The sequence below is a fragment of the Phoenix dactylifera genome, unplaced genomic scaffold (genome assembly GCF_009389715.1).
Source record: "Phoenix dactylifera cultivar Barhee BC4 unplaced genomic scaffold, palm_55x_up_171113_PBpolish2nd_filt_p 000282F, whole genome shotgun sequence".
NCBI classification, from domain to species: Eukaryota; Viridiplantae; Streptophyta; class Magnoliopsida; order Arecales; family Arecaceae; genus Phoenix; species Phoenix dactylifera.
The window spans coordinates 367,761-392,731 of record NW_024067766.1 but is presented as its reverse complement, the minus strand read 5'-3'; the positions used below and the strand labels follow the sequence as shown (position 1 = coordinate 392,731).

The 24,971-nt window shown below is 39.4% G+C and overlaps 1 protein-coding gene and 1 non-coding gene across 2 annotated transcripts; one reads left to right on the top strand and one right to left on the bottom strand.

The window, feature by feature from the left end:
- The first annotated feature begins 2,068 nt into the window (after positions 1–2,068).
- On the top strand, positions 2,069–2,755 carry LOC103698456 (glutathione S-transferase U17-like). The gene is made up of 2 exons (XM_008780475.2): positions 2,069–2,074; positions 2,218–2,755. The coding sequence occupies exons 1-2, from the start codon at positions 2,069–2,071 to the stop codon at positions 2,590–2,592; spliced, it is 381 nt and encodes a 126-aa protein (XP_008778697.2). The 3' UTR covers positions 2,593–2,755.
- Positions 2,756–24,605: 21,850 nt separating this feature from the next.
- On the bottom strand, positions 24,606–24,712 carry LOC120105424. The gene has a single exon (XR_005507816.1). It is a non-coding gene; the product is annotated as a small nucleolar RNA R71 (small nucleolar RNA).
- Between the last annotated feature and the right edge of the window lie 259 nt (positions 24,713–24,971).

Here is a 24,971-nt window from a genome sequence, read left to right as displayed (position 1 = left end):
AAAGTGGCGGCCGGCGATGGTTCGGCCAGTAGTGGCCGAGGGTGGGGAAGGTGAGGGCACAGCCACCATGGTTGTTGCCCTTGGACCAAAGAGGTGGAGGATGGAAGATGTACTCCCATCCGTGAAGGAAGAAGGGAAGGGAAGAACCCTTCTCTCTCATCCACACTTCTGTTGGTCTCTTCACCGAGACTGGCCATCGTCGCTGGCATGGCAGCGGCCACGGCTGGCGACGACATTGTCGGTGGTACAAGGGTGGGAGTCGGGCTACCCCGACTGCTCTAGATCTGGAGGGATTGAGATGTTTGGGGACCTGGTGATGGACCCCATAGTAGATGTCAATTATGGTTTAGAATATTTAAATATTAAATGATTTAGTTTCTGATTGTAACTGATGTTGTAGGGGAGGAGTCAGCAGTGCCAGGAGGTTTTGATCAGGAACTTAGCACCCCAACTCGTAGGTTGTGATTCGGATCCGTATTTGAGCCAGTCCACAAATTCCTGTAAGAATCCTTACAACTGAGCACCTCTATTTATGCATGTATGGAATTTATCGTTGGTTATAATTTATCAGTATGTTGATATTAATTTTATGAGCTTGTATGACACATATGAGATGTGCATTTTGTTATGAAAATATTGAAATAATTAAATTAGGAAGAATTAACATATTTTTGAGAATTTAAGAAAATATGTGATGTGATCGGAATTTGATTAAACATATAAAACTAGACATGTAAATTGGGTTGGACTAACCTTGTCATGAGATAGCCTCTATGAGCTTATGCGTAGGATAGCTGCCACGAGCTGATGCGTGGGATAGCCTCCACGGGCTTACGCGTGGGATAGCCTCTACGAGCTTATGCGTAGGATAGCCTCCACGGGCTTACGCGTGGGATAGCTGCCATGAGCTTATGCGTAGGATTTGTGCAGTCTTGAACTGGGTTATGATCTTGGTTAGTCCAAAGCCAGAAGTGAAAAGTCTGAAAACTTGAGAATCAGAGTATTACATGAATGGATCACATAATGTGAAAAAGGATTTATGTATATGAAATGGTTATATATATTTGTTGTTTGTTGAGCCTTTGAAAAGATGACATGACATTTATTTGATGCTTTGATTATTTTATTATTATTACTGTATGTGGCTGTTAGGATTCTTACTGGGCTGGAAAAGCTCATACTACTCTTACTTTCTTTTTCAGAGGCACTGGATTTGTAGAGTCCATAGGGTGGGACGAGAAATGAGATCAGCATGGAGTTTGACTGCTAGATAGATAGAAGTTAATTTATCTTTTGCTTATGGATATTTGAAATTATGTAATTAATCAGTACATTTTGGTTGGATTTGATTTAATTACATTAATCATTAATTTTGGCGTTTATGTGAATTTTGTACCTTCTAGGCCTTACATGATCTCTAGGGTTCTACTTTAGGGATTATGTGGCCGTGTCACGTGGTCGACCCGAGTGATGGGTTTGGGGCGTGACAAGAACATCATGGTCAGCTTAGAAAATTTAAAACTGTTGAACCATTATAAAGTCAATAAAGAAATATCTCAAGTCATTAGTGGTTATATATTTTGCAGAGTGCGTGTGTGTGAGAGATTGGTAAGTTTTAATTATAGATCAGTACTCATCTTACCCTCATAAACAACCTTGGGAAACAGGATTAGTTTGCCTACAATTTATGAGGAGTCCACCATCCAGGATTAGTTCTCCACCCTTACAATGATTAGTTAGATATCAATTCTATTTTCAAGATTCTTGTTGGTGTTTGTTAGATATTTTAGCATTATGCTCAGAGTTACTGCAGGTTACTATAAGTTTTCAATTTAAATTTCTGAATAAACATAAAAATCTGTCCCACTATTTGTCATCGTAAATTTGTCTCATTATTCTCAACATCCGAATAAACAATCGAAGAAAAATGTATTGACCTACAATCCCTGTAAGATCATGATTAATAAAATTGCTCCTAAAAGGTTCACAATCTTGGTTCTGGATCTGGTACTGGTACCATGTTTGAATTGCACTTTTGTACCAATCAATATCTGGTATTGGGCGATACATGCTGGTATTGAGAATATTGGTTTCTAGCTTTAATGACTTAAAATTATCTTTTCATAGTTGACACATCTGATATGAAGACTATTGCTGATGGTGATGGCTAATTCATTTTGTTCTTTCTTTTCCTATTCCGTTTTTATTTTTGTGCAGTGGTTCCCTTCAGTATTCGGAATCTTTAAGGCAGAAACAGAGGAGGCTAAGTCAGAAGCAGTGGAGCAGGCTTTTGCTGGGTTGAAACTTTTGGAGGAGGCTTTTGAGAAATGCAGCAAAGGAAAGGGTTTCTTTGGTGGTGACACCATTGGGTACCTGGGCATTGCCCTTTGGGGCTTCTTGGGATGGCTCAAGGCAACAGAGAAAATCATTGGCATCGAGCTTCTTGACAAGGCGAAGACACCACTCTTGGTTGGATGGGCGGAGAGATTCTGTGCCAATGATGCTGTGAAGGGGGTGATGCCGGAGACCGACAAGCTGGTGGAATTTGGCAAGATGCTTCAGGCCAAGTTTAAGGCTGCTCCAGCTCAATGAAGAAATGAAGCCTTCAGATAGGTTGGAAGCAAGCATGATCAAGAATTGCTTAAAGAAGTTTTACTTGTAGATCATGGTTTTTGGTCCATATAAAACCCAACAACCATGGGTTGTCTCTAGTTGGGTTTAGGTTTTTGAGTTTGAAACTAGCAGGACTGGTGATTTTGACTGGATAAGACATGATTGGATTGGTAAACAAGTTGAATCGATCGACTCATGATCAATTCCTGCAGTGGTTTTGGTTAAATTTAATCAATTTTCAGGCCTATCTTTTTTGCCTATTGCGATCAGACTGGAACAACAAGCACCATATGAGAGGACATTACTTACCGTTCCATTAAGGGCGTTAAAAAAGTTTTGCAATTAAGTTGGTTATCATATATTAACTTTTGTTTTTCATTGCTGTTGCAAGACTTATTCCATGAATGGGAAACAGTCTCCTGCATATTGTGAATCCACAACGAAGTACAAAAGTATAACCAAATAAGAATAAATATCAAAAGTAAGATATTAAATTTAAATAAGTATAGATAAATATGGACATAGAAAATGGAAGCTAGAGAGTATAAATTTAAGCCATAATAACGAAAGAAAAAGATGATAAAATCACAAAATGTCTCCAAATGAATAATAGCCATGATTGTTATAAAATCAATTCTATTTCTCTGTTAATGATATAATGATATTTAAAGATTAATACAAATTTGATTACATTCTAATATGAGTGGTTAAATTAAATATTTGAATTGAATTGAATCACAATTCTATTTTATTGCCTTCTATACCTATTCCATTATAAGTCATAGTAACTAAAGAAAAATACCCTAATAATACAAGAATGTCCCCAAAAGAATTACTATCCTTATTGTAAAATCAATTTTATTTAAGCTAAGGATATACATAAATTAATATAAATTTGACTACATTCCAATATATGACTCGTTAAATTAAATATATGAATTGAATTGCTATTCTTTTTTCTTGCACATTCAAACATTGGATTGAGGATTCTAATTTCTTGCCTTCTATTCCATATTATTCCGATTTATATTCCTATTTTAGGTTAATAAAAAAGCTTAAAGAATATCACCAAAAAAAATGAAGGATTTTATTCCTTCATCTCACATTCAAACATTGGATTGAGGATTCTAATTTCTTGCCTTCTATTCCACATCATTCCGATTTCTATTCCAATTTTAGGTTAATAAAAAAGCTTACAGAATATCACCAAAAAAAAAATATAACCATCGTTATTATAAAATCAATTCTATTTCTGCTAGTGAGCAACAGAATGTGAATCAAGATTCTAAATTCTTGACTACTAGGATCTTTGGTACCAACCTCCAAAGAAACCACCAGCTAGTTGGTGTTTTCACAAGAACTTAATATATCAAAAAATAAAAAACAATTTTTTTATGTACTGCTGCCAAAATTATGGGAGTAAAAGACTTGTTAATTGCAGGGTTTATTCATAGGATACATTTGCCAAAATGTCTCGTGAAAAAAATGCATAAGAGGATAAGAACTCCCTTAGCCACCAGAGTTTATTAAAAGGTGGAACATATGAGCAATAGAAAAGAAACAAGAGTGGTGAAAACAAGAAGAAATACAGAGTGAAAACGAACTAGCAGGGGTTAACTTCAACTGAGAGGAAGATACCCAAACTTAAAAGAACACTGAGAACAGAAGACCTTTTCTCGTGTGGCTGCATCAAGCTCGGTGTTTAGAGAAGTGCAGTATTCATCTTATCAGGGGTGAAGAATCCCTCATAGTAAGAATGCAGCCAAAATAGAACCAAGGGATGCTCACCCAGAACAACGCAGAAGAACAATAGGAAGCCTCTTCTGGTGTGACTGTATCAAGATCAGCCATCATATTAACTAATCGAAAGCTTAGGAGTCTTTAATTTTTTTCCAGACTTTCCTGATGCCTGAAAGATCCTTTGAGCCATAGAGGATTGACCAGTCATTTAGAAGGTAGATAATTTTTCCAGCAATGGCATCAGGAGACACAACCAAATGCAGCATTTGACCTTTGTAGGTATCTTCATATTCCAAAGAGTTCAAGCCAATTTCCATTTAATGCCTCCAGAGTTAATAAAATGATAAAGGGAAGAGGAAGAGAATGCACCAGAAGCATTGAGCTGCCAAACAATGCTGTCATTATGTGAAGAGAGCTAGAAATCCTCTAGAACAGCATTCAGAGGGATGAATGCTTCCTAGGTAGCCCGAGGAAGGGGAGTGCCTATGGTGGAAAAATTTATCTATAGTATCAGATTTAAGGTGGCAAGCCATATAAAGATGGGGAAATATGTTAGGAAAAAAAATAATTTTCCTTGGCGCGCGGCCCAAAATGCGCGTCTCAGGCGCACGCCTGCACGCGCTCACGGGCGCGCGTTGGCGCCCTCCGCGGACTGACCGTGTCACGAAAAAGAAAAAGGGAAAAAATTCGCAAAAAAAAAATTTAAAAAAATATTGCTCTTCCTCCTCTTGGCCACTTTCTGATTTTTATTTTTGCGCCTTCATTCAGCGAAGTTCTATTTTCTTTTTATTTCTTTCTTTGCTGGATCTGCAAGTCCAATCGGATTCGTATTGGCTTCTTCCGAAACGTACCAAAGAAGAAGCTTTGGATTGTCGTTTCTTTGAGGAAGATTGCCGGAAGATCCATACGTGGAGGCAAATACTTCTTTAGGACAGCGTCTACGCGCTTCGATCTGCCTTCATTCAGGCTATCTCTATTTATCTTTATTTCAAATTTAATATTAGTAGATCTGTAACATTTACAATTTATGATTTAAATTTATTACATGTTCTATAGAATAGATTTCTTTTGTGCTAAAATAGATTTCTTTTGATGCTAAAGAATATATTTATATATTATTTTCTTTTAAGATTATTCTATTAATTATTATTATAGTTTTATTTACTTATTTAGGTGATATATTGCCAATAAAAGAATATATATATATATATATGATTCTTTTTAAGATTGTTCTATTAATTATTATTATAATTTTATTTACTTATTTAGGTGATATATTGCTAACAATCCAAAGAAGTATTTTCTTTTGTTAGTAATATATATAATTCATTGAATACTCTATTACATTTGTGACATATTAGATCTTAATTACAATAGTTGTTTCGCTAGTACAAACTTAGTAATCAATTATTTTAATAAGATAATCAATTATTCTAATAAGGTAATAATTTGCTTAACCTCCAAGAGATTTATCATACCTCCATTTGAATTCCTCAAGGAATAATTTTCAAATCCCATTCAAACAAAAATTCAAAAACTGGTTAATCCATAATAACTAATTTAAGTTTGCACTTAGGTTTTTCTAAAAGTTGAATTTGTGTGATATCTAGTGATTATATCCACTAACTGATAGTGTCAAAGAAAAGCTTGTTAAAAAGGCATACGTGCCTAGCCTTGTTAACGAGCCGAGCTGCTCGGGCTCGGTTCGGGCTCGGCCCGGTAAAAGCTCGGCTCGAGCTCGGCTCGTTAGTCAAACGAGCCTAAGCCTTAGCCTAAAATGAGGCTCGTTTAAATTCGAGCTCGGGCCCGAGGCTAAGGCTCAGGCTCGTTTGACTAACGATCTGAGCTCGAGCCCGAGCAGCTCACAAGCCCGTTTGGGCTCGCAACTTCACTGCTTGGTATCAAGCTCCACACGGTTTTGGATTTGGGTCTCCGAGTAGAAAAGGCCGTAGTTCCTCTCTAAGGTGGGCACCGGCTTTTGGTCCTCGTTGAAGAGGGCAAACAGGTAGACGTCCAGGTCCTCCGCGACGTCCCGGCGTTACCTGACAGCACACACCGAACCAGGTAGCCATTGTAAGCCGCCACGTTCGCCGCCCCCGCCTCCATCTCGTTCGCATCCCCCTTCGACAGCCACCCCGTCTCGGAGACCAGAGCTTTGACGTCGCTGTACTTGAGGGCCGATATGGCCGCGAACACGACATCGATTTGGGCATTGAACGGCGTTCCTGATCTTATCTTTTTTTTTTTTCTTTCCCTCTTCCCTCCCCCCACCAACCCACCTGCACTTGCCAGCTTTTAAAAGCTCACACCCAGTTGCCGTACAGAACCAGAGCTTGGATATTCGTGTATCGATGGGAAACTCTGGCGCTCCCCCCTCTTCCCTCAAGCAAAAGATCTGCCACTGTTACTCGCCACAGCAAAAAGCAATCAAACACACTGCACTCTCCCATCTCCCGCACCCCTCAGCCTAGCTATGGTAGGATGTAATGGCGTCCTCGGCCGTGCCGGTGCTCGCGGCCGAAGCCGGCGGCCGCCGCACGCCAATGAGATGAGTCCATTCTTCCTTTTTTTCTTTCTTTCTTTCCTTCTTTCTTCTCTTTTTCTTTCTTTCGTCCTTTCTTTCTTTTTTCTCTCCCCCGCCCACCCCATTCCCATCTCCATTCCCATCCCGAAGTTTGGGCTCGGGCAAACGGGCTTTACGAGCCCGAGCCCGAGCCTTTGCTGTGCCTACCGAGCCCGAGCCCGAGCCTAACATTGGGCTCGGTACCGAGCCTGAGCTTGAGCCCGAGCCTGAAATTTGGTAAAACGAGCCGAGCCGAGCCCGAGGAGGCTCGGGCTCGGCTCGGCTCTAACAACCCTATACGTGCCTAAGAAAGGCTGGTACTCAAGTGAGCCTAGTATTCCACCACCGATCTGGAGGTGATCTAGCTATTAACTTTTGGATATATCAACTAGACATCCAAAATTTAATATAAATATTGGTGCAATTCTTTGACATAAATTTTTTTCCTTCATTCAGATTTCTGCCTCTTTTCTATATTCTATAACTTTGAACCTATGGCCTTTAACACTAGTGAGCATCTTAGTGCCAAACCTGAAAAATTTGATGACTATAACTTTTGGAGGTGGCAGAACCAAATGCGGCTCTAGTTCACCACATTAGGCTTGAACTCAGCCATAGATAGAGCATTACTGAAGTTGATAACGGGTCTAACTCAACTGCTTCACGACCTACTACTCGCCGCAACCCAAATCCAAGTTTATCCTCCTCCCAGACTGAACCTTCTGCCTCCACCAGCACACCCTCTAGGACACCTGATGAGATGGACTATCATTGCGTCTATAGAATCCTAGGTGCCCTTTCTAAGAGGCTGTATGATATTTATTACACAACCAAGAGTGCCAAAGAACTCTGAGACACCTTAGAAAGCAAATATTATCTTGATGATGCTGGTGTAAAGAGGTTCAAGGTCTCCGACTTCAATAACTTTAGGATGGTGGACTCAAAGGCTATGAATGACCAAATCCATGATTTTGAAATTCTGATCCACCAACTTAGGGCTAATGGAACTAATTTGGATGAATTATTCTAGGTAGCTTGTTTGATAGATAAACTACCTAATTCTTACTCTGATTTTACTAAAACTTTGAGCCATACCCAAGGAGGTCTCACCCTAATTTAAGTTTTGAACTCTATTAGAATTGAAGAGCAGCATAGGCTCAGGAGCAAAATCTCTACTAGATAAAAAATATGCTTATAATGTAGAGGCCCCACCTAAAAAAAATTAAAACTGACCCTTCCATCATAACCAAAACAAGTATTTCAAAAAGAAACCCTAACCATCACTACAATGGGAAACCTATCCAATCCTAGGAGCAGAAGAAGAAGAAAGAGGAAAGTAGTGGTCGTTTCTGTTTTGTGTGTAGTCAGACCAACCATTTGTCTCCCCAGTGTTTCTATAAAAAGACTGCACCTCTTCAATCCAAGAAGAAGGGTCCAAACACAACTAGTGCTCAAGTCAACATGGTGACTTCCGGTGCTGGCTCCTATGAGACTGCTTTCAGATCTGTTTCTTTCACTCCTGAAGTAAACATGACTTTACAAGCACTTGATTGGTGGATTGATATCGAAGCTAGTATTCATATTTGTTCGGATCGCTGCTGGTTTTCTTCTTACCAGGTCTCAAATGGAGGAGCTGTGATCATGGCAAACAGCTTGAAGGCATATGGCAAACAGCTTACTTCTCAAAAAGTTTTGTCCCTGCATGGCGTCCAACATATTTCGGCTGTTAGGAGAAACCTTATTAGTGGTTCCTTGCTTGTCCAGCAAGGCTTTCGTCTTATTTTTGAGTCTAATAAAATTGTAATTTCTCATGGTGTGATTTTATTAAAAAAGGATTTCTTAGTGAAGGATTGTTTAAGTTGAATATTTTAGTCCTTTAATGAATGAAAATTCTTTGATTGTGAATAAGAAACCTCCTTCTATTTGGCATGATAGATTAGGTCATATAAATTATAATTCAATTAAGCAACTTATGAACCTAAGTTTAATACCAGGCATCTATCAATTAAGAAACATTCTGCCGTGACAACCGGATTATACTAACAAATTTAAAACTAGTAGGATAACAGCATATTATACTGGCCTGATCTTTAATTCGGACATGGAGGAGGCAAGATTCCAATAATCTGATCGGTGAAATCATCTAGAAGATGCATTTGACTGCCAAATCATGAAGGAATTATTAAGAAAAATTCATAATACTTTCATATAAATATTAACAAAATTTAATAATATTTTAAGACTTCAATAAAAATACTTAAACTGTTGCCCAAGGTGACAACCCAAGAGGGGGGGGTGAATTGGGTCTTTTAAAACTTTTCAACTACTTCTAATCTTTTAGAGTTAATTAAGCTAAGTTGTATGGATGCATAGTGGAATTTAAACTTAGCAAGAGTATGATTCTAATCTAATCAACTATTAAGCAGCGGACTCAATAAAAGATTAGTCTAAGTTTACCCAAGTATGCAATTCAATACAATGAGTCTTAATGCTGTTATATTGAATGAGACTTGATTAAGTAAATTGAATATGCTTGCAATTAAAAGATGCACGGTGAAGAGTTAGGCAAGCAATTTATCTAAGTAAGTAAGTGAGTGAGGAAGTTAGATAACAAAGAGCATCACAGACACAACAAAAGTATAGTGGTTCGGTGCATCCCAGCACCTACATCCACTCCCCAAGACCTCTTGGGAATTTCACTATAATCCCTCAGATTACAGCCGGTTGTTTTACAAGCTCACAACCCAACTTGTTGTTTTGCGAGATCACAACGAACTCGGTCGGTTTTCACAGGCTCACCGACTAGAACCTACCGATTGTTTTCACGGGCTCACAATCCAACCCAGTTGGTTTTCCCAAAGGCTCACCAACCACAACCTTACAACGATTGTTTTTCGGGTTCACAATCAACCCAGTTGGTTTTCCCAAAGGCTCACCAACCACAACCTTACAACGTTGGTTTTTCCTTTGGCTCACCAACAAACCTTAACACCGTTGGTTTTTCCTTTGGCTCACCAACAAACCTTAACCCCTTGATTCAATCCCTTGATTGAATCAAGTTACAAGATATTAGACCAAGAATTTAAAGCAAATACAAGCTTCTTAACTAAGCAAATATTGCAAATATAAACAAATAGAGTAAAGAGAAGCCCTCAAACGAGTTTTGAAGATGAAGGAGCTCGGCTTCTTCTTTACTTGTCCCTCTTCTGATTGCTTTTCTTTCTTGAAAGAAAGTCATTAGTTTCTTCAAGATACAAACCATTCATCCAACATATTTTTAACTAGATGACTCAATATAAGATATGACAATAGTTGAATGTTGAGTCACTTTACTCAAGAGATTGCCTAAATATAAGCAAGCACATATCACTTGAACTAAAGAGATAGTTTCATTAACCAAGATGGTTCAAGGACAAGCATGTGAGGCAATAGGAAGATTCATCAAGGTCAAATCAATTTCTTATTTTTCAAAATTAATTTAATTTAGATTTTATTTGCTTAAGATAATTATCAATAAGACACGCTAGCTAAGTTTTAATCAACTTATCTTAAACAGTTGTTTCTATCAAAATTTAGATTATGATTTATTTGTTATCAATAAAATATGATTCATTAAAGTTAGATTGAAGTCTTACACAAGGGCACATAATGAGCATACAATCTGGTCTACTAGTTATATGATAAAATACTTATTCTATCATGCTTCAATACAGCTTTAAAACAATAGATCTACTTTGCTCATCCTTTTCAATTCTACAAGATGGGGTCATAGACATACCTTCTTCATGCCAATCTTCTATAAGAGTTTTCTTGTGGACTAACTGTGGAGTGATTGATCATAACCCTATTTGATTTTGATGAGATCAAAGCATTTGAGTATATCTTTTGTTTACTAATGAATTCAATTGAGTGTTTCAGTGAAAATCTTGTCTAAGTGGTTCTAGACTTGGTTCATAATATTTTGGATAAGTTAAGAAGTCAGTTTGAACCGAAGTCTGAGACTCGAGTCGACTCCAGAGTATTACGAGTCGACTCCAAGCGTATCAGGATCACTGGCATGGGCTCGAGTCGACTCCTGACTATTACGAGTCGACTCCAACTGAGAACAGACAGACAAACAGAAAGCATCAACTCAAAACCTGTCAACGAGTCGACTCCTGAAGTGCGCGAGTCGACTCCGATGTTTACCGAGTCGACTCCGGAGTAGTATGAGTCGACTCCAAGGAGTTACAGACAGAAAAGTCAGAGAGCAGTTTTCGGACTCTGAGATTCGAGTCGACTCCCGCAATGCGCGAGTCGACTCCGAGACAGTGCGACCCCAAAAAGACAGAAGACCGAATTATTGTCTCTGAGAGCCGAGTCGACTCCCAGACAGCTCGAGTCGACCCCAAGGCAGCGCTACACCAAAAAGGCAGAAGGCCATGTTTCGGAAACTGAGAGCCGAGTCGACTCCAGAACAGTCCGAGTCGACTCCAAGACTGGACGAGCCAAAAGACAGAAGATCCGGAGTTCGGGCTCTGAGCGCCGAGTCGACTCCCAGGATTATCGAGTCGACTCGAGTGGGCCAAGTTGAAAATTGGCTCCGTGGATTTCATGAGATGAGCCGACTCCGAAAATGCCAAGTCAGCTCCAGAAGTTGGCGAGTCGACTCCGGGTCAAGTCGAGTCGACTCCCAGTCGAAGAGGCGACTTTAATTCAAATCCGGAACAGTTGCCGAGCCGACTCCAGAAAAGCATGAGTCGACTCCCGCTACAGCCAAGTCGACTCCTGATCGTGCGAGCCGACTCCGACCCCCAACGGACATATTGTCAGGTTGTGCAGAGTGTGCAGAACGGGCAGAAAAAGGTCTCTAACGGCTAGTTTCCGTGGGGGATGGCTTAAATAGCCACAGAGGACTGTAGCAAAGTAGAGAAGCACCATTCCATTCAAAGAGATCAAGCTTTCATTCTCTGCAAGTTGGTTTTCAACGAAAAGAGGGAAGAGCGGCATTAACTCCATCCAACTTCCTCTTCCCAGCATTTAAAGAAGACTCCTCCTGCATTCAAGTCGACCAGACATTCAAGAGGAGACCCGAAGTTCAAGAAGCCCTACTCAACTCCAACTCAAACGTGTTTGAGGGCTTCTAACCTCTCTTCAGTTTATATTGTTATTTATCTGCTTTTGAGAAGCTTTGTTTTTCTGTTTGTCCTTTTTCTTTACATCTTATCTTTGCTTGGTTCAATCGGGGGATTGAATCAAGGGTGTAGAGGTTAGTTGGTGAGCCTAGGTTAAAACCAACGTGTAAGGGTTCGATTGTGATCCCGGGAAAACAATCGGAGTGGTTCTAATCGGTGAGCCTGGGAAAACCGACCGAGTTCGTTGTGAGCTCGTAAAACAACAAGTTAGGTTGTGAGCTTGTAAAACAACCGGCTGTAATCCAAGGGGTTATAGTGAATTCCCAAGTAAGACTTGGGGAGTGGACGTAGGAGCAAGGGTTAGCTCCGAACCACTATAAAACTTTGTGTTTGTGATTGGTTGTCTCTTTCTATTTCTCTCATTTCATTCACAGCACATAGTAACGAATTAATCATCACGCTAAAGTATTAATTAGTCATCCACAAACGTTTTAAATAGCTAAATTATTTTAAAACCCAATTCACCCCCCCTCTTGGGTTGTCTATCTGGGCAACAAGTGGTATCAGAGCCTAAACTCTTCTACCCTAAGAGTCAAAGATCAAAATGACAACCCCATTTGGATCTTCCCACATCGAGGGTCAGTCCACCCAAAGACCCTCTTTCTTTAATGGATCCGACTACTCATATTGGAAGGCTAGGATGAGAATATTTATCCAAGCCCAAGATTATGAGATGTGGACCATTATAGTGAATGGACCATACATCCCATCCATCTATGTAGAGGGTGTCAATGTACCCAAACTAGAAAAGGATTGGGATGACCATGACTTTAGGAAGGCACAACTCAATGCGAAAGCAATGAATGTGCTTTATTGTTCACTAGATAGGAATGAATTCAATAGAGTCTCTACTTGCAATTCAGCAAAAGAGATTTGGGACAGACTTGAAGTGACCCATGAGGGCACAAATCAAGTCAAAGAATCCAAAATAAATATATTAGTTCATAAGTATGAACTATTTAAGATGGATTCAAATGAAACAATCACTAGCATGTTCACTAGGTTTACTGACATTGTCAATGGCCTAAAAAGCCTTGGCAAAAACTATACTAACAGTGATCTTGTCAGGAAAATTCTTCGCTGTCTACCAAGATCATGGGAAGCCAAGGTGACGGCAATCCAAGAAGCCAAGGACTTGAACAAGCTTCCACTTGAAGAGCTCCTTGGATCCCTAATGACTCACGAGCTAACCATGAAGCAACACAACGAAGAGGAGTCCTCCCATAAGAAAAAGGTAATAGCTCTTAAATCTACATCATCTAACAAGGACTTGTCTTGCAGTAGCAGCAGTGAAGAAGAGGATCATGAGGGAGATGATGATGAGGCTCTTCTAGTGCGCAAGTTCAGAAAATTCATCAACAATAAAAAGTCCTTTCATCAAAGGAGAGGCCCCTCAAATTCCTACCGCAAGGATAAAGGTAAGGAAAGGGAAAGTGAGGGGATTGGGTGTTATGAGTGCAAGAAACCGGGGCACATCCGAGCTGAGTGTCCCTTACTAAAGAAGGGGAGCAAATACAAGAAGAAGAAAGCTCTCGTCACCACCCTATCGGACTCCGACTCATCATCATCATCATCGGATGATGAACAAGAAGAAAAGGCCAATTTCTACTTCATGGCCAATGAAAATGAGGTAACGTCCGAATCGCATCTAGATTTTACATTTGATGAATTGTATGATGCATTTAATGAACTAATGATTGAATATAAGGCCATAAATCTTAAGAATAAAGAGCTAAAGATAGCTAATCAATCATACCTACATAAATATGATAAATTAGTTAAGGATAAGGACTCTATCACCAAAGAAAATTTAGAACTTAAGACAAGCAATCAACTCTTAACTCAAAAGACTAATACCTTGAGTAAAGATAATGAAAAATTAACTAAGGAAATCTCAGAACTTAAAAACAATAAACAAATCTTAAACGAGAATCTCATAAAAGATTTAAACATTCTAAAAACCGAAAAACAAACTCTAACTAAAGAACTTGAAAAGTACAAACCTTTGGTTGAAAAGTTTACATATAGTTCTGAAAAATTGAATATGATACTTAATAGTCAACGAGCAGTATTTAATAGAGCGGGTTTAGGGTATAAACCAAAAAATAAGCAAAAACTTCTTAGTAACTTCTTTGTTAAAGCTGGGGAAAGTAAAACTAAGAAAATAACCTGTTTTTGTTGTGGAACCTTAGGACATAAAGCAAATGTGTGCGATTATAGAAAAGGTAAAACTAAAAGAAAAATTAAAAGGGTATGGGTTCCAAAAGGAACCAACATGACTAACCATGAAGGACCCAAGAAAACTTGGGTACCTAAGATTATATGATCTGCTTGTGTAGGAGTGTCTTGCAGCCAAGGTCAACAAAAATTGCTGGTACTTGGATAGTGGCTGCTCAAGACATATGACGGGTGACAAGGATCAATTCTTCACCCTTGAAGCTAAGAAGGGAGGTGCTGTGACTTTTGGAGACAACAACCAAGGTCACATCATTGGTATTGGTAAAGTTCAAATTACCCCTTCTACTTTTATTGATAATGTTAGATATGTTGATGGTCTTAAGCATAATTTATTAAGCATTAGTCAATTATGTGATAGAGGCTATAATGTTATGTTTAAACCATCACTATGCATCATAACAAACCCAAACGACAATAGCTAGTTTTTAAAGGAATAAGACGTGGGAATGTGTATGTTGTAGATCTTGAGGATCTTGCCAAACACAACCCATGCTTAGTTGTTAATGAAACTAAGGACAATGATGCTAGTTGGCTATGGCACCGTAAGTTAGGTCATGCAAGCATGGACACAATATCTAAACTAGTTAAAAGAGATTCCGTGATAGGTTTGCCAAAACTAAGATTTGAAAAGAATAAAATATGTGAAGCTTGTCAATATGGCAAACAATCTAGGAACTTCTTTAAATCCATAAAATGTGTCTCTACCTCTAGACCTCTAGAATTATTACACATGGACCTATTCGGACCAACTAGAACAACAAGCCTAGGTGGAAATAAATATGGTCTAGTTATTGTAGATGATTATTCTAGATACACATGGGTCATGTTCTTAGCTCATAAGGATCAAGCATTTTCTGTTTTTAAGAAATTCCATAAGGAAGTAACCAATGCTAGAGATACCTCAGTAATAGCTATTAGAAGTGATCATGGTACCGAATTTGAAAATCAGTTATTTGATGAGTTTTGTAGTAAAAAGGGGATAACTCATAATTTCTCTGCACCTAGAACACCACAACAAAATGGAGTTGTGGAGAGGAAAAATAGAACTCTAGAAGAAATGGCTAGAACTATGTTATGTGAAAGTAACCTCCCTAAGTACTTTTGGGGAGAAGCCATTAACACTTCTTGTCATATATTAAATAGAGTTTTATTGAGACCCATTATAAAGAAAACACCTTATGAACTTTGGAAAAACAGAAAACCAAAGGTAAATTACTTTCATGTTTTTGGATGTAGGTGTTTTGTTCATAATAATGGGAAAGACAATCTAGGAAAATTTGATTCTAAATCTGATGAGGGCATATTCTTAGGATACTCTACAACTAGTAAAGCCTATAGAGTCTTTAATAAAAGAACCCTAGTTATAGAAGAATCCATACATGTTGTGTTTGATGATTCTAGTGATATTTCTTCTAGTAAGAGAGTTAATTTTGATGATGATATGGAAATTCTTGAAGAAAAGATTGATGAGATGACATTACAAGATAACAGTCAAAAATTAATTGAAGATGCATCATCAAGCCAAGAGACTATAGTAGATCATGGGCTAACTAAAGCTTGGAGGTATGCTCACGGGCATCCTAAGGAACTAATTCTAGATGATCCATCTCAATCGGTTAGGACTAGAGCATCCCTTAGAAATTTAAATAACCATCTAGCTTTTGTCTCACACTTTGAGCCCAAACACATAAAAGAAGCCGAAAATGATGTAAATTGGATAAATGCAATGCAAGAAGAACTAAACCAATTTACTAGAAGCAAGGTATGGAATCTAGTTGAAAGACCTTCTGAATATCCAATTATAGGTACAAAGTGGATTTATAAAAATAAACTTGATGAAAATGGACTTGTAGTAAGGAATAAGGCTAGACTAGTAGCAAAGGGTTATAATCAAGAAGAAGGTATAGATTTTGATGAAACTTTTGCTCCTGTAGCTAGACTTGAAGCTATTAGATTATTATTAGCATATGCATGCTCTAAGGACTTCAAACTATTTCAGATGGATGTAAAAAGTGCATTTCTAAATGGGTATATTAATGAGGAGGTATATGTAGAACAACCTCCTGGTTTTGAAAATCATCAATACCCTAATCATGTTTATAAATTGAACAAAGCACTTTATGGTTTGAAACAAGCACCTAGAGCATGGTATGAAAGACTTAGCAAATTTCTATTAGATCATGAATTCTTTAGGGGTAATGTAGATACAACACTATTTCTGAAAAAGCAAAACAAAGATATGTTGTTAGTGCAGATTTATGTTGATGATATCATTTTCGGTGCTACTAACAATCGCCTCTGCGAAGAATTTGCTGATTTGATGCAGAGTGAATTTGAGATGAGCATGATGGAAGAGCTGAACTGTCACGACCCCCGCCCCGTTCCCGGCGGGCCGCCGCGACGGTCCTAGGGTGCGGGTAGGCATAAGGCCACCAGCCACCACGTAGAACCCTACTACCTATCAACCATCAATAAATTCTGAAAATTTTGGCATGATGCATGCACAAAATGATCACCTTTCCTATGGTGACCTGTCAGGATTATCTCAATACATACAACACACTACCTGTCAGAGCAGCAATCACATAACCTGTCACATAACGAACCTGGACAATATATATCAATACATCATCACAGGTATATAACTCAACTGTATAAAAATCTGGTTCCCATTCCATCCATGGTCAAACCCATATCCACAACAGGATCTATGACTGTAACTATACACTAAATACAACAGAAGGTTTATAATACACCAAAAGGGAATAAACCTCTATCTACATTATACTATACTATGGAGCGGCACAGCTAGCAGGCAATCTCTAACCCTGCTCCTCTCTATACAATACCTGCCCTGCAATCAAAAACACCAAACTGGGGAGTGAGTATATAAATACTCAGTGAGTGGAGTAGAGAGTACTATGCACATGAGACCAGATATAATCATGGCTCGATGTGAAATCTCAAGATCAATAACAAGATGAACATGATCTCAACATAGAAAATATGGAGTAAGTCATCAATACCACCACAATCAATATCAACTCATCTGAAGTATATATGGAATAATCAAGTAAACATATATGCTACTCATGAATATGCTCAACAGGTCATAGTACTGAATCATATAAATCAGGTGTCAATAAGCTGAATCATCAACAAGACAGCTATCGGAAGGTGGGTTTTACGCCCCAGGCGAACCAGCAACAACTCCCTACTGCCATATGCATATATCGAATATGACACCACACCAATATGTAAATCATCACTAGACAACTGTCGGGAGGTGGGTTTTACGCCCCAGGCGAACCAGCAACAACTCCCCACTGTCACATGCATATGCAGGATAGGACACCATATCGATAATGTAAATGCTAGACAGCTATCGGGAGGTGGGTTTTACGCCCCAGGCGAACCAGCAACAACTCCCTACTGTCACATGCATATGCAGGATAATACACCACACTGATCATGTAAATGCTGGCCAGTATCCAAAACAGAAATCCATCTCACATCTACATACTAAACGGCACCTCGCGGGAATTCTACATCCGCAGAAAGCCGTACTGCACCTCGCGGGGTCTTACTATGCCCGGCGGCAAGCAGAATATAAGTCGTAGGACCGGCCGATCCTACGCCTAGGGCCGTGTCCCCCCTAGGAAGGGACTGGGCTCCGCCCACCCAGAAGGCTACTATGTGCACAAAGGCCGATGTTCAACCCCATCGACTATAGGTGTCCTGCAGATACTGCCAAGCCATGCATGAATGCCATAATGCACCCTCCCAATGCTCTACTAAAAGGAGCATAATTAAGACTACCACTCACTCGACTCCGACCCAATCATAAACTAACATCAGGGTTGGGAGTGAGGGGTCAAGGATGTGCAATGCAACTCAATATACCACTGAAATGGGCTCTACAAATCTTTGAAATAGAGGAAATGAAATCAATTTACAAAAGAAGTCATTTCACAATTCGGAATCAATTTGATTACTCATCAACCCCTCGTAATTCCTCTTAATGTTTCCTCAAATGCATGTACAGAATAATCAAGCATGGAGAATCAAGATTATAGAGGAATCTACTACAACAATTAATCAATAAGCTCAGGTGGAATCAAGTCACACTTGGCAACATTCATGAAAATGAATAAGGAATGTGCTCATGGTGCAAAGTACATGACTCCCACTCACCTGTCAATCTGGCACAGCCCTGATACGCCTCCAAAACTTTATGGTAGGCAGTAAGGGCTTCTTCTTCTTGCTCCCTAACTTCTTGTCCAACTGTGACATGCATTTACAATACATTTAGTCTTGTATCAAGGGCTATAATCTACGTGCCAATTATAATATAGGGGACTTTAATTGATTCAACTCCCCCGTTCCCTAAATCTTTTCTTTTCTTTCTTTTTTTCTTTTTCTATTAATTAACTCATCATTTATGTATACTAGGGATTCCCTTGCATGAGTACAAGATCCCTTTTAGCTTGATCTAGGCTTAATACTCTATTATAGCATGAAATCCCTTATTTTCCACCCGGATGAACAGTAACTCGGACCGACAGCCGGTTACTTCATCCCAGGTTTGATCCACTTTCCAAACTCCAGATTTGATGAAATTTTTACCTAACATTCTACACTCATAGGGGATTCCAAAGAGGTAACATGCATTGCTATCGGAGATCGTTTGACCCCCTAAATAATTCGCCGAAGTTGGGACTTCGACACAGTTTTTCCGTAGTGCCGGAAAAATTTGTCAAAATCCGATTCTTCCTCTTTTAACCGCCTCTACAACCCTTATCCGACCCCTCTAGACTATATCCACCCTTTGTATAGCCTAATGTCATCAAAAGACTAGATAGGGATGGATATTTACCTTTTTTTTTTTGGAAATCGAGGTCCTTGCGTAGAGGGGAAGGAGATCTACGTTTTTCCCTTCAGCTGGAAGTGCAACCGGGATCCCTTTCCTCCTCGAATCCCCTTCCTCTTCTTCTTTCTTCTTCTTCTTCTTCTTCTTCTTCTCTTTTTCTTTCTTTCTTTCCTCTGTTTCACGCCTGAGACTCCCCCTCTCTGTCTCTCGGTTTCATTCCAAAAGCCACAGCAAACCCCATAATTAAATCACATCAAAACACTATTCACCCTTTGTTTAATATTATTAAATTCTCATTTTGCCCCTAACACTTCAACATATCTACTGTTATGCCATTAACTTTTGATTCCTTTCCAATTTTACCCTTACCACTTCAACGAATCTACAACTATGCCATTATCTTTTCATTCCTTCCAATTTTACCCCTCATATCAATTTTAAATGACTATTCTATCCTTTTTTATATAAAAAAAAATATTTTGGGGTTATTACATCCTCCCCTCCTTATATAAAATTCGTCCTCGAATTTAAAAGAGTAAATTACCTGATTACTCAAAGGGGTGAGTGTATCTGCTTTTCATATTCTGCTCGGTGTGGTATTGGAAATCAAATCAATTAGAAGTGTTTTACCTTCTATCTCTACCACACAGGTAGGATACACATACTTCGCTTTTATACTATCCCCTACAGATGTACTAATAGCTAAGGGAATATGCATTAATATCTTATCCTTAGCTAACTCTTAGCAAAATAAGGGGACACAAATGAATGGGTAGCTCCAGAATCAAACAACACTCTAGCTCTAATCTTATCAATGAGGAGCATACCTGTCACAGCTGCATTCGATGCCTGTGCCTCTTGTGGATTTACCGTAAACACCCTTCCTTGCCCTCTGCCTGCTGGAGCTAATGACTGAGATGGTCCGGCACTCTACTGTGACGCTGGTGTCTGACCTCTGCCTCTGCCTACAGGCCCCCTACTACTAGGCATGTCCATCTGCACAGAAGGGTAGGATGTTAAAGGCACAAACTGCTAGGTGGCACCCTGCGGGCATTCTCTGGCAAAATGACCCGGCTGTCCACATCTGTAGCACTCTCCCTGACCCATTCTGCATCTGCCAGGGTGCTGCTTCCCACACATGCCACACACTGGCCATGATTGGAACCTAGATTCAGTTCTAGCCATAGTGACTGGAGGACGAGGTACTGATGGTAGAAAAGTATCTGTGATTGACCTCTTTCCCTCCATTTCCTCTTACGGGGGGCAGGTGGAGCTGAGCATACAGACTGCTCCGTCGGGCCCTCCGAGAGATCTACTCCCTCAGATCTATCTTTACTGCTTTGCTCCTTCCCCACACTCATTTTTCTCTGTTCTCTTTCAGCTCTTTCTTCTTTGTTTCTGGTCTCCCACTGTTTTGCTTTATCAATCAGCCTAGACAAGGTGGGGACCTCTACTGCCAGTACTGCATTATAAAGCGGGAAAATCAGACCCCGCCTGAATCTTTCTATCTTGGCAGCTTCAGTGGGGATGATATAAGGAGCATACTTCCCCAATCTAGTGAACTCACGAGCGTACTCAGATACGCTCATTCCGGGCATCTGCTTCAGCCTCTCGAACTGAAGAGCCCGATTCTGCCTCTCAGCCGGAGACAAAAACTCATCCATCACTGCTTGCCTGAACTCTTCCCAGGTTGGAGGATTCCTACTGTACAATCTGTCCTCCACGTGCCTCTGGTACCAGCCCCAGGTATCTTCTTTCATTGTGAGCCCTACAAGTTCTATTGCCCTTGCATCAGAACAAGGCAGTCTCCGTAACATCTTTTCAGTCTCCTCCAGGAATCTTTGAGGATCTTCACCTTCTTCCCCCTTAAACTCCGAGGTTCTGAGCCTCAGAAATTCCTGTACAGTAATCCCCTCATCATCTAGAGCTCGCCTGGCCAAACTTCTTGGCACAGGTACAGGAGGTGGGATGGATGATGAGAGTACAAAAGTATAATTTTCATATTATCTTAATTAGTATTATAGTTAATTTTTATTAATAAAATTAATTAATTAATGTTTTATTTGTGTTTGAGTGAAATTAATCCAAGAACTCTGGATTTGAGCCCAATGCCTGGCAGCCTGAAGCCATCTTTTTCTTCAAGCTGTTAGCTAGACTTCGATCAGCGTTGGATGCTATTATCCCTCTGATTTTACTTTTTAGGAACTAAAGGTGTGCACTAGAATTTATGCACGTAGGGAAGCAGGCACCTAACATGAATCATATCTCGCAGTTGGCCGAAGAAAAGGTCCTTCCGTATTCATCTCTGACATTGACAAAGCTGAACTTACTTGGATGACTGTTCTCCATTGTTTGGGAATGGTTCCAACGTTTCGTGGTTTTCATTGATTCCAGAGGTTATAGATTTTATGCATCTCCTCAAGAAATGAAGATGAGCTACTGCATGCTGCAGCTTAAAAGGCTCATCCAAGCATGGGCATGCAACGGAAAGGGAGGAGGCCAGCAGCCATCGGAGGAGAAGAGTCCCAAGCCGAGTCTTCTTAACTTCCCAAATGTCTGCAACGTCCCAATTCATCAGAGTCCTTCCGTCTCCCCCGTTTCTTCTCAACACCCCAACGGTCATCTTCTTCCATACTTCCCAGCCGCATCCCAACCGATCATGGCTTCTTGTCTTCCAACGGATCATTCCAAGCTGCATTCAAATCCATGCGTTTCAGATGCTTCATCATCCCAACAGCCATCACGAAGCATCCAGCCGGTTGATCTCCTTTTCCCAGTGAAAAACAAAGAACCAGCTGTTTCGTCCAGGGAAGTCCAGCCGAATCAAAACCTTCACGGCCGGTTTGATCTTCATTGATTTCCAGCGCCTCTTGAGCTTTGGGGAAAATTCTATAAAAGGGGGAGCCATCCGGTGGAAGAGGGAGGAGGCGAGGGGAGGTCACGGAACGGAAGAGGAGGAAGCCAGCAGCCGCGACAGATCCATCCAGCCGGGCTACGGAGGGAGAGCCATCCGGAGGAGCCATCTGGTGGAGGAGAACCAGCCGCACGGATTCATTCCTACACAGGCGGACGGGAGAGGAAGAGGAGGAGGTTCTATCGGCATTATTCCCAGCCGGACGGATCCATCCCAGTTCGGGCGAGAAAGGGAGGAAGGAGGAGGACACGGAGAGGAGGAATCCAAACAACAGCAGTCCTTCTTCCGATCTTTCCAGCCGGGCGAGGGAGGAGAGGAGCTAGCCGGGTGAGAGGAGGAGGAGACGCGAGAGAGAAGAGAAAACAGAGCACTCTGTTTTCTCAACCAAAGGAAAAAAAAAAAGAAAAAGGGATTTATGCTTATTTTATTTATTCTATGCTAATCCTTTTTATGAAAATGTTTGCATCTCATATGGATAGCTAAATTTCTTTAAGCTAAGGCTAGGGAAAAGCCTAGCATTCTCTTCATGTATTTCCTTTAATCATCAATTGGATTTTAATGTTTTTGATTTGATTTATGGTGCAGTAGATTGATAGAAAATATTTCAAACTTATATATTTTCTTTGATTTGTTATTTCCCCCGAGTATAACAGATGCTTAGAAATCCCTGTAGTTTAAAATAGAATTACTGTAATGCTGCCCATAAAACTAAATCTATTTAACTGAGATAATAGATGATTTTAGAAAAAACATGATGAAGTGCTAGGCTGAATCCTGATGCCTTAGTTATATTTTGACAATCCGAATATTATTTAGCCTTTAGTTTTTGTTCACTGTCAAATCCCTGTGGATTCGATCTCGGACTCACCGAGAATATTACTTTGCTACACCCTATACTTGGGGTATCCTACGTTTAATTTTTCTTTTTAAAAGAGCAAGATTAAAATCGTAGCAAGTTTTTGGCGCCGTTGCCGGGGATTTGCAACGTGCGAACGAGAACAAGGCTGAAAATTTCAACTCTTTATTTCTAGTTCTTCAATTTTTCTTTATTTTTAACACAGCTATTTCAAATCTTTTCAGATTCAAGGGCGACACAAAGCAGGACCAGTAACGAGGAAGATCAAGATCACATTTTTGGATTTCCGGAGTGAACGAACTCCGGCCGTGAGTATTTAAATTAATTTTCCTGTTTTGCTCATACTAGTCCTATTTTTCCTAGATTATAATTTTACTCTTATTTTAAAAAAAGTTAAAAAAATTATTATTAATTAAAATAATAAAATAATAAAAATAATAAATAAATAAAAAGAAAAAAAAATTTAGCTAGTTTGCTTGATCAACTATTCAACTGCAATTTAATGACATGACATAAAATGATAAAAATCTTCTTGATTGTTGCATATAGTATAAAGCATTTGCATAAAATAATCTAAGGGCTGAACCCATTAACAAGATAAGGTCGGGATTTCATTACTCGTCCTTAGCCCAAAAATCATCCAAGTGCATAAATATCCTAAGCCTAATTAAAATCAACTAGACGTTGGCCCCTAAGGATAATCGAGCTCAATAGGACGAAGACCACTGAAAGTTGCACCAATTTCGCTCTATGACCCCGGTCGATGTCTAGGCAAGCTTTGTCCCTTTAAGTGATTAAAGGGAGACAGTTTCTGTTCGAGGAAAGTGGGTTTTAAGTGGGACCTTTGCTATACGCATCGTGACCCCTCCACTTACCTGGGAGCTTACCTGGTCGACTAGGTTATTAGACCGGATTGGAGGCTTAAGTGTACTCTTCAACCCAGTTAGGAGCTGTCTAGAATTTTTAGGAAAACCTTAGAAATTGTTGGGTGATGCATGTTTTAATTAAACTTTTGTTTTGCTGTATTAGGGTGTTTGTGTAAAAAAAAAAAAAAATTAATAATAAAAATAAAAATAAAAATAAAAATAAAAAATAATAAAATAAAATAAAAAATAATAATAAAAAAAACTTAGTATATGCGGTTGTGGCAAAGAGATAAAACGAATAGATTATTTCGAGTTGAATCAAAAGATAAAAATTTAATTATTCAAAATTCAAATAATCAAATGGAAGATAATGGTAGTAATCAGGGAGATAATGAATTTCAGGATGACTTACCTATTAGAACGCTTCGTGATTATCTACAACCCGCTAGGACCAGTACCCCATCCTGTATGGTTATTCCTACTGCTGCGGGAGCTTTTGACATGAAACCAGGAATAATCCAATTACTTCCAAAGTTTCACGGACTTGATTCTGAAAGTCCCTATTTGCATCTGAAAGAATTTGATGAAGTATGTTCAACACTTCATTTCAATGATGTCACTAAAGAGGTAGTTAAGCTTAAGTTATTTCCTTTTTCTTTAAAGGAAAAAGCTAAGTCATGGTTACACTCCTTAAGGCCTAGGACCATAGCTACCTGGCAAGAAATGACAAGAGAATTTTTAAAGAAATTCTTCCCAACACATAAAACAAACACACTTAGAAGAAATATCATGAACTTTGCACAAAAAGATGGAGAAACATTTTTTCAGTGTTGGGAAAGATTTAAGGACCTTCTCCTTGCTTGCCCACATCATGGATACGAAATTTGGAGAATCATCAGTTTCTTTTATGATGGTTTGACCTCCAATATGAGACAATTTGTGGAAATGATGTGTAATGGTGAATTTATGAATAAGGAACCAGAGGAAGCCTGGGACTATTTTGATCTGTTGGCAGAAAATGCACAGGCCTGGGATACAACAGATAAGAACGAGAAACCTCAAAAATCGACTAATACTAAAGGAGGAATGTATCATGTTAAAGAAGAAAATGATGTAAATTTAAAGATTGCTAATCTA